The 10,774-nt window shown below is 42.3% G+C and overlaps 1 protein-coding gene across 1 annotated transcript; it reads left to right on the forward strand.

The window, feature by feature from the left end:
* Positions 1–6,667: 6,667 nt before the first annotated feature.
* LOC133663751 (probable ribonuclease ZC3H12C) lies at positions 6,668–10,427 on the forward strand. Its single transcript, XM_062068451.1, has 5 exons — positions 6,668–7,290; positions 7,555–7,694; positions 7,755–7,989; positions 8,275–8,381; positions 8,457–10,427. Exons 1-5 carry the CDS (start codon positions 6,668–6,670, stop codon positions 9,857–9,859), a joined length of 2,508 nt encoding a protein of 835 aa, XP_061924435.1. The 3' UTR covers positions 9,860–10,427.
* Positions 10,428–10,774: the final 347 nt, after the last annotated feature.

A 10,774-nucleotide genomic window follows, 5' to 3' on the forward strand; every position in this document is an offset into this window, starting at 1 on the left:
ATAATAACAATATCACTCATATTTGGTTCATTTTCAGGTAAAGGTAGTATTGTTGGTGCTTTATGGATGTTTTTAGGGAGTATAATGAGAGGTTAGATCTTTATTTACCATTTAGAACACATAAAAGAAGCACATGTGTTCTTGTCTTACATAAGGATTGTCAATGATGTCTCTTTACAATTACTGCATATTTCCAGTAGTTTAGAAACATTGAACCTTTTTCAAATTCCGAAATGTTTGTTTTTAGAAACGTTGAACTTTTTTTTAAAAATCAGAAATGTTTGTGTTTAGAAACATTGAACCTTTTTTAAATTCCGAAATGTTTGTGTTTAGAAACATTGAACCTTTCTCAAATTCCGAAATGTTTGTTTTTAGAAACGTTGAACTTTTTAAAAAAATCTGAAATGTTTGTGTTTAGAAACATTGAACCTTTTTTAAATTCCGAAATGTTTGTGTTTAGAAACATTGAACCTTTCTCAAATTCCGAAATGTTTGTTTTTAGAAACGTTGAACTTTTAAAAAAAAATCTGAAATGTTTGTGTTTAGAAACGTTGAACCTTTTTTAAATTCCGAAATGTTTGTGTTTAGAAATGTTTGACCTTTTTTAAATTTTGAAAGGTTTGTTTTTAGAAATGTTGAACCTTTTTTAAAGTCCGAAATGTTTGTGTTTAGAAATGTTGAACCTTTTTTAAATTCTGAAAGGTTTGTTTTTAGAAACTTTGAACCTTTTTAAAAAAATCTGAAATGTTTATGTTTAGAAACATTGAACCTTTTTCAAATTCCGAAATGTTTGTTTTTAGAAACGTTGAACTTTTTAAAAAAATCTGAAATGTTTGTGTTTAGAAACATTGAACCTTTCTCAAATTCCGAAATGTTTGTTTTTAGAAACGTTGAACTTTTTAAAAAAATCTGAAATGTTTGTGTTTAGAAACATTGAACCTTTTTTAAATTCCGAAATGTTTGTGTTTAGAAACATTGAACCTTTCTCAAATTCCAAAATGTTTGTTTTTAGAAACGTTGAACTTTTTTAAAAAATCTGAAAAGTTTGTGTTTAGAAACGTTGAACCTTTTTTAAATTCCGGAATGTTTGTGTTTAGAAATGTTTGACCTTTTTTAAATTCTGAAAGGTTTGTTTTTAGAAATGTTGAACCTTTTTTAAAGTCCGAAATGTTTGTGTTTAGAAATGTTGAACCTTTTTTAAATTCTGAAAGGTTTGTTTTTAGAAACTTTGAACCTTTTTTAAAAAATCTGAAATGTTTGTGTTTAGAAACATTGAACCTTTTTTAAATTCCGAAATGTTTGTTTTTAGAAACGTTGAACTTTTTTTTAAAAATCTGAAATGTTTGTGTTTAGAAACGTTGAACCTGTTTCAAATTCCGAAATGTTTGTGTTTAGAAACGTTGAACTTTTTTTAAATTCCGAAAGGTTTGTTTTTAGAAACGTTGAACCTTTTTTAATTGCCGAAAAGTTTGTGTTTAGAAACGTTGAATCTTTTTTAACTTCCGAAATGTTTGTGTTTAGAAATGTTGAGCCTTTTTCAAATTCCGAAATGTTTGTGTTTAGAAACGTTTTGAACTTTTTAAAAAAATCTGAAATGTTTGTGTTTAGAAACGTTGAACCTTTTTTAAATTCCGAAATGTTTGTGTTTAGAAATGTTTGACCTTTTTTCAATTTTGAAAGGTTTGTTTTTAGAAATGTTGAACCTTTTTTAAAGTCCGAAATGTTTGTGTTTAGAAATGTTGAACCTTTTTTAAATTCTGAAAGGTTTGTTTTTAGAAACTTTGAACCTTTTTAAAAAAATCTGAAATGTTTATGTTTAGAAACATTGAACCTTTTTCAAATTCCGAAATGTTTGTTTTTAGAAACGTTGAACTTTTTTAAAAAATCTGAAATGTTTGTGTTTAGAAACATTGCACCTTTCTCAAATTCCGAAATGTTTGTTTTTAGAAACGTTGAACTTTTTAAAAAAATCTGAAATGTTTGTGTTTAGAAACATTGAACCTTTTTTAAATTCCGAAATGTTTGTGTTTAGAAACATTGAACCTTTCTCAAATTCCGAAATGTTTGTTTTTAGAAACGTTGAACTTTTTAAAAAAATCTGAAATGTTTGTGTTTAGAAACGTTGAACCTTTTTTAAATTCCGAAATGTTTGTGTTTAGAAATGTTTGACCTTTTTTAAATTCTGAAAGGTTTGTTTTTAGAAATGTTGAACCTTTTTTAAAGTCCGAAATGTTTGTGTTTAGAAATGTTGAACCTTTTTTAAATTCTGAAAGGTTTGTTTTTAGAAACTTTGAACCTTTTTTAAAAAATCTGAAATGTTTGTGTTTAGAAACATTGAACCTTTTTTAAATTCCGAAATGTTTGTTTTTAGAAACGTTGAACTTTTTTTTAAAAATCTGAAATGTTTGTGTTTAGAAACGTTGAACCTGTTTCAAATTCCGAAATGTTTGTGTTTAGAAACGTTGAACTTTTTTTAAATTCCGAAAGGTTTGTTTTTAGAAACGTTGAACCTTTTTTAATTGCCGAAAAGTTTGTGTTTAGAAACGTTGAATCTTTTTTAACTTCCGAAATGTTTGTGTTTAGAAATGTTGAGCCTTTTTCAAATTCCGAAATGTTTGTGTTTAGAAACGTTTTGAACTTTTTAAAAAAATCTGAAATGTTTGTGTTTGGAAACGTTGAACCTTTTTCAAATCCCGAAATGTTTTTGTTTAGAAACGTTGAACCTTTTTTAAAATTCCGAAAGGTTTGTGTTTAGAAACGTTGAACTTGTTTTTATTTCCAACATGTTCGTGTTTAGAAACGTTAAACTTTTTTTTTTTAAATGTTTGTTTGGGATCTGAGGACGTCGTTGTGGCTTGTGCAGCCCTTTGAGACACTCGTGATTTAGGGCTATATAAGTAAACTTTGATTGATTGATTGATTGATATAAAAAATACAACTTTCTATTATAAATGTGCGGAGATCATTTTTGAGAGAATGAATTGTTGTTAGTTTGTGCACGAGCTGCTGTGTCATGTTTGTGTTCTACGTCTGGCAGCTGCGTCGCAAGTGTGTGTGTGTGTGTGTGTGTGTGTAGGAGCTTGGGGGGGTGGTGTTGGTAGTGGGGGGTCGGGACGGTCTTAAAAAAATCTCCCGCAGCCTCCGTCTGTGCGCAGCGTCCAGGCGGAGAGAACAATACTTCCTCACAGAAAGACAGATTGGCTGGCAGCTGCTTTGTTGAAAAGAAGCGAGCCAGACACACTTCTGACCCCTCCAGAAACACACACAACCCCCACAACACACACACACACACACACACACACACACACACACACACACACACACACACACACACACACACACACACACACACACACACACAACCCCCACAACACACACACACACACACAACCCCCACAACACACACACACACACACACACACACACACAACCCCCACAAAACACTCTCACTTTGGTCCTTCTCGTGGCCGTGAATACTCATCTCCAAACATCAGTTATTGACATACTTGCCAACCCTCACCATTTTCCCGGGAGACTCCCCAATTTCAGTGCCCCTCCCGAAAATCTCCCGGAGCCACCATTCTCACCAATTTCCACCCGGACAACAATATTGCTACACCATCCTTCACTGGGCGCCGTTTCCGGCCGGACAATAATAACGGTTACACCTCGAAGTCAAGCGCGGGGAGTACGGTCAGGTTTAAACACTGATGACATCTATTGAACAAGACAAGAGGCAAATAATTAAACAGAGACATAATTCAATTTGGACTCAATATTGAGGAGAGTGGCCTGTACACTGTACACTGTACCCTTGTACAGTATCTCAGCACGCTCTGCCAAAAGATTGCACGGCTCCTTTTATTTTGGACCCTCCCCGGCCAAAAAGTTCACAGAAAAGGTCAGTTCAAAAAGAGTTTGTAAAATAGTTCAAAAAGAGGTCCATAAAAATAATTCAAAAAGAGTTTGTCTGGAAATTGGGCAGATCTTGCCATCGCTCCACTTTGAAGTCCTTGGGTTGGAACAATATCTTTCTGTTGATTACCATACATGAGAGAAAACATGGAACACCTTCATCTTGCTCCCACCCCCCACCCCCCGCCCCCGAACCCCCCCCCCCCATTTGGCTTGTCAAGACTTTCCAAAACAAGTCAAATTAAAGCTGCAAGCAGCGATGGACGGGACCGACTTTGAAGGCTCATTAAATCCAAACCGGAGCAGTAAATACAACTCTTTCATCAACTTTTAATCAGAAGAGTTCAATCTCTCTCCTGTGCTAGTTTGAAGCCGACACGACAAACGCGCTCAGAGGAGATAATGTTTGAAAAAAGGTGACTGTTTTTACACAACTTTTGTTTTGAAGGGGGAATTGCAAACTTCCTGTTGATTTTTGCTGGGGGTTGTCAGTGTATGAAATATAGGTCTAAGTGAGACCTACATAGAGGTTTTTGTTTCTACGACATTCCTACTGGGAGTTACAGGCAGTTGTGTCTGTGTTTTCTTCCTAGGGGGCGCTAGAGTGCAATTTTGAGTTTTGGGGTTTGGTTTTTTGATTAGATAGCAATCTTCGCCAGTCCTGATGTGTGTGTCCAATTTGGTGAGTTTTGAAGCATGTTAAGGGGGTCAAATTACAGCTCAAAGAGGCGGCGGTATAATAATAAAACGCTAGAAATTCAATAGGGTCCTCTGTCCCAAAGGGACTAGGTCCCTAATTAAAGCTGCAAGCAGCGATGGACGGGACCGACTTTGAAGGCTCATAAAATCCAAACCGGAGCAGTAATTAAAACTCTTTCATCAACTTTTAATCAAAAGGGTTCAATCTCTCTCCTGTGCTAGTTTGAAGCCGACACGACAAACGCGCTCAGAGGAGATAATGTTTGAAAAAAGGTGACTGTTTTTACACAACTTTTGTTTTGAAGGGGGAATTGCAAACTTCCTATTGATTTTTGCTAAGGGGTTGTCAGTGTATGAAATATAGGTCTAAGTGAGACCTACATAGAGGTTTTTGTTTCTACGACATTCCTACTGGGAGTTACAGGCAGTTGTGTCTGTGTTTTCTTCCTAGGGGGGCGCTAGAGCGCAATTTTGAGTTTTGGGGTTTGGGTTTTTGATTAGATCGCAATTTTCGCCTGTCCTGATGTGTTTGTCCAATTTGGTGAGTTTTGAAGCATGTTAAGGGGGTCAAATTGCAGCTCAAAGAGGCGGCGGTATAATAATAAAACGCCAGAAATACAATTGGGTCCTCTGTCCCAAAGGGACTCGGTCCCTAATTAGCTAACCTCAATGAACCCAAAAATACCTTAAATTAAGTATATTCTCACTAATAACAAGTGCACTTTTCTTGATAGAAAAAACTAATATAAAACCATCAAATCTCAGCAACAAGCTGTAATATCTTACTGAGATAATTTAGGACCAAAACACTTCAAACAAGTAAAACACTCTAACATCAAATCTGCTTAGTGAGAAGAATTATCTTATCAGACAGAAAATAAGCAAATATCACCTTATTTGACATATTTCATCTTACTTAGATTTCACTTTTTGCAGTGTAGAAATGATAAGAACTTGAATTTCAGTGAATCACAGCTATATAAATATGTATACACCCCCCCGCCCGCTTTTGAATATCTCCCTAATTCTGAGGTCTCAAGGTTGGCAAGTATGAGTATTGTCAGTACTCGCGGGTTCCGTCCTGGACTACGGTCTTAGAGTCCATGAGGGGGTGTTTGCGTCCTCGTTTGGCAGCTAATTTGCATAACAATGCAGGAAGTGACGGATGGAGATGACGCATCCAACGCCGCTAAGCCGGGGTCGGACTCAAAGGAGGCTTTTGTGGGGGTTTACTTTAAAAGGGGTCACCTCTCATGTCTGCTCACAACAGTCCTGCTGCGACACACCCACTTTGTGAACTTACTCTCAGTCACCAATAAACCAATAATAGAATCCATTTCCTGCGACTTCCTGGGTGCGTCCTCCTAGATCAGGTCAATTGGCCAATGGGTGACCTCCGTGAGAACCTCAGATTAGTCATGTGACACACTTTGAGAACCTCCGCAGACGCCGTTGGTCTAATTTTGTTCTTCCCAAGTCTGTAACCACACCTGGGGAGAGGAAGTCTTGTTCTGCAAGTCCAGACCTACAGACCCAACAACACACTAACCCTGGACCAGGGGCACACATATCCCCAACCCCTACTTTCTTAGGGGCGATGGACGGCTGCAGAAGAGATGCAACTACAACACTGGAGGCACGTGCCCCTTCTTCTCCCCTCTTGTTGCAAGTCTCGTGGTTTCTGTGTTGTAACATGTGTCTAAGTGTTTATGTAGTTTTTTTTCGTGAACCAGGAGCCTGGTCTCACATCGACTTATTTTCACTCATTCTCTCCCTTTCCCCACCTTTTACGGGGTGCTGTGAGTGGCGACCTATCAGGGTTCCTGTTCTGTTATCCTGTACAGAGTATTTCTACTCTTGAACGGTGCTGAAAATGGAATGTCGTTGTACTTGCGCACTGACAATAAAGATCTTCTTCTGTCTTCTAGGTGAGAGTTAAACTCAGGCACCAAACAAGCGGATTAAATCAAGTCTTCCGATTGACAACCCGTAAGGTGGCTCAGGTGCCCTGGAGGTCCGAGAGGGCGTAGGTCTGGATGAGTGAGACAGCTTCATGGGCCTGAGGGACCATCCGGAGGATGGGACAGGCCCGGGGCTGGATCTGGACTACCTCCACGTGGAAGGCGCTGAGCGGCCAGAAGGTCTGGGTGCCGCAAAAGATGCCGGGAATGTCGCGACTGTGGACTCCGGCGCCCTCAGCGACAGCACCAGCAGTCTGGATAGCAGCAGCGTTAGCTTCAGCAGCAGCTTCTCCGAGGAGGGCGGAGACAGTGAAGATGAACGTATCCAGGCCCCAAACAGTGACTCCCCCGCCGGGCTGGACCCGGTACCAAACCAATTGGTGGAAATATCCCCTAATATTCAGGCCGCCACAGACTGTCGCAGCAAAGTGGATTTCGCTCTGAAGCTGGGCTACTCTGAAGAACTGGTGCTGCTGGTGCTGCACAAACTGGGCCCGGCAGCACTCATCAACGATATCCTGGGAGAACTGGTCAAACTGGGGACCAAAGCTGATGTGGAGCAGCCTGGAGGTGGAGGCACACAGGCTCCTTCTTCCTCCCTGACATACTCCTCACCTTCAACGGACTCCTGCAGGCTGCTGTGCTCCTCCAAACTACTGGAGGACAAAGACAACCTTCGGCCCGTTGTGGTGGATGGGAGCAACGTGGCAATGAGGTAAGAAATTTAGAATTTACTTGAAAATGAACCAAGTCCATCACATACAACAGAACAGGACTTTAAAAGTCCCTGAGTTTGGAGTATCTGTTGAGGTGTTCAGCAGACATCTTTAGTCACTTTTAAAAATCTTAGGCCTGCAAGACTCCTAATCGGTTCAGTCAGGCGTTAGTTTTATATCAGAGTTGAAGACTAGCATGTGAGCACGTCAAAGACTAGTAAATGTTACTTTCATCTACACCTTTGTCCCTTCTTCTCTTTCAGTCATGGAAATAAGGAAGTCTTCTCCTGTCAAGGCATCCAACTGGCTGTTGATTGGTTTCTGGAACAAGGTCACCATGACATCACCGTTTTTGTCCCCGCCTGGAGGAAGGAGCAATCGCGTCCGGACGCTCTCATCACAGGTAACCACACACGGATCTTTCAGACAAATTTCAAGAGATTTATCCAAACAATTTTCACAGACCAGGAAGTCCTACGGCAACTGGAAAAGGACAAGATCCTGGTCTTCACGCCGTCTCGCCGCGTGCAAGGACGCCGGGTGGTCTGTTACGATGACCGCTTCATCGTCAAGCTGGCCTATGAGTCCGATGGCATCATCGTGTCCAATGACAACTATCGCGATCTGGCCAACGAGAAACCGGAGTGGAAGAAGTTCATCGACGAGCGGCTGCTAATGTACTCCTTTGTCAATGACAAGTAAGCAGCCCAACACAAGAAAAGAACCACAGTAGTCCCTCAGAACCCTAACACATCTTGGTCTGAACAACCTGTAAGAGGGTGAACACAACCAAAAGCCAAATAAGTCAGAAAATCCTCTTAGAGGGACCAACAGGTTTTCCTTTAGGTTGAATTCCAAATTGGTCACCTAGTCGTTTGCGTTCTGATGGTCTGATGTGCTAAAGTATTTTATGCCCTTGTAAGACTCCCAAAGGAGGGTGAATGATTTTATTAATCTTCTTGATCTACCGAATGTGTATTTAGATTCATGCCCCCAGATGACCCACTTGGACGCCATGGCCCCAGCTTGGAGAACTTTCTCAGGAAGAGACCCATTATTCCAGAACACAGGAAGCAGCCATGTCCTTACGGTAAAAAAGATGGATTCCTGTAGAGTCAAGAAATGTTCATCCAGTACTAAGTGCACTAATCTGTTCCTTTCTTAGGCAAGAAGTGTACGTATGGCCACAAGTGCAAGTTCTACCACCCTGAACGGGGCAGCCAGCCTCAGCGTTCTGTAGCGGACGAGCTCCGTGCCAGCGCCAGAATATCCTCAGCGGTGTCTAAAGGCCAGATGGAAGACACCCTGATGGCCAAGAACCTAACGCCAGGCCAGGCAGAGGATCTGTCTGAGTCCTGCCGGGTAAGCCTAAAGAAACAGTTCAGCCCTCGGAGTTCCCTCACAGATCTCCTGGACGACCAGCTTCGAGTGCAGTCCAAAGTAGAAGCATGCAGGGGAAGCACTAGCTGTAGTAGAAGCATCTTTGGGCAACCCTTGGAAGGGAAGCCTTCTTTCTCAGGCAACCTGGATAGACAGGAATACCATCTAGCGTCTGATGGTGGATTCAGTGGATCCACAAGGCCGAGAACTACCGAAAGTTACTATCGATCCGATTCTCCAGTGTTGGGCTACAGCTCCCTGGTGAAGGCCTCTTCTATCATCAGACTCCCTGCTCCAGAGAGTCCAGAGCGCATCTTCCCAGCTGATCTTCGAGCACGGTATCTTCCCTCTGACTGCAGGAGTGACGGCAATGTCAGCTGTGAAACCTTCTCTCCTGACCCTGTGTTCGACGACAGGCCTACATGCCACCATCACCACCGCCAACTCTGCCTTCCCCACACCCCTCATCGCTGCTCCAACCAGTACGTCCGACCTGTTGGTCGTAGTCCTCCGGGTCTGAGCCAGCACACCGGTAGAAGAAGACCCGATTTTGACGCGGACAAACCTCCCTCACGTAGTCCACTACATCCCTTCCAATCTGCAGCTGCTCCCATTTTACCCACCCATTTTCAGCATTCGTTGCTGAGCCAACATCCAGGTGACCGTTTTAGTCCTACGCTACGTCCACTTCAAACAGCCAGCACTCAGGGATCCCTTCTGGGCTGTAATCTGACAAGTTCTCTTTGGCAAGAAGATCGGCTACAGGAATCCAGAATGTACGAAAGGTCCACTTTTCTTCCCAGGCGGAATTATTCCGAGCTACGACAACAGCAACATCATCAAGTGAACTGGGACCAGCACTACCAGCAGCCCCCAAGACCTTGTTATGATCTGTTTCCCCTCCAGAACCTTCCTGATGTTCCTGAGAACGTCTGGTCTTCTCCTTGGAGCAGACATTCCTCACTGCCGCACATCGCGGCGAAACCGCCCCTTCCGTCCGCCATCCTGCAACGTGAGCCCTCCTTTATGGGTCAGTACCAGGACCGAAGGCAGAGGGTGTTTCTTAACCTCTGCGGCATCTTCCCAGCCGACTTGGTGAGGACGGTGATGACTCGGAACCCTCACCTGATGGACGCTCAGGAGCTTGCCGCTGCCATATTGATGGAGAAAGCACAGGCGAGTTCTTGAATGCTCTTTGTAAGGATCCAGGTCGTGTCTGAAGGCCTGAGACCAGATGAGCAACATCCGACTGAAGACTCCAAGGTGCCTTCGGGTGGTTCCACACTTGGTCCCTTATTTGTGCACACGAGAACACTGCGCACGATTAAAACTGGATTTGGTTCGGTTGAAGCCCGACTGTAGGGAAGGGATTCATGTGGTCTTATTCCTGAGTGGATCTCGCCAGAGGAAGAGAGGGGTTTGATCTTTTTGTCCCATTTGAAGTGCTTCAACACTTTACTGCCATCTGGCGGCTACAGCGGATAGTGCGCCCGCCCCCAGCCGCCTCGAACGGTGCCACATGAACCCCCTTCCTACTGCGATCCAGGTTGACGGTGCCTTGCCTTGGCCACTCTAGTGCCTAATGAAGTGGATTAGAAAGAGAAGTGACTCCTCTTTGAAATCGCAATGTGAACCCAAAAAGAAGAATCAGTTTTTCGGGTCAGCCGGGTCCCTTTTTGGTCTGCTTTTAGGCCTGGGTCTGTTTTGTTTGTAAAAGGTGGAAGCGTCCTTCCAAGTGTTTCCTGTCAAAGTACATCCCCAAACTGACGTACCGGTCCAAAAATATGCTACTTCAGCACTTAAGACCGGAGTGTTTGGGGGTGGTGACGAGGCTTTCAAGGGTAACGGTGCATTCGAAAATATATCTATTTATTTCTTGTATTTTAAGTTATTTATATTCATATGATTTAGGCACTTTTTCCGTTCTTTTTTTTTTGGCAATCATATCAGGGTATTTAAGACGTGCGTGAAGCCAACCTCTGACCTTTTCCAGCTTCTTGACAACATAATCTTCTTTTTCATCCCGAAGTGAAGACAGTCGGTGCCAAAAGAAAAACTCCCGACTTCGGACTTCATTTCCTGGGACTTGCATCATCGTTTGTT

This window comes from Entelurus aequoreus, linkage group LG13 (genome assembly GCF_033978785.1).
Source record: "Entelurus aequoreus isolate RoL-2023_Sb linkage group LG13, RoL_Eaeq_v1.1, whole genome shotgun sequence".
NCBI classification, from domain to species: domain Eukaryota; kingdom Metazoa; phylum Chordata; class Actinopteri; order Syngnathiformes; family Syngnathidae; genus Entelurus; species Entelurus aequoreus.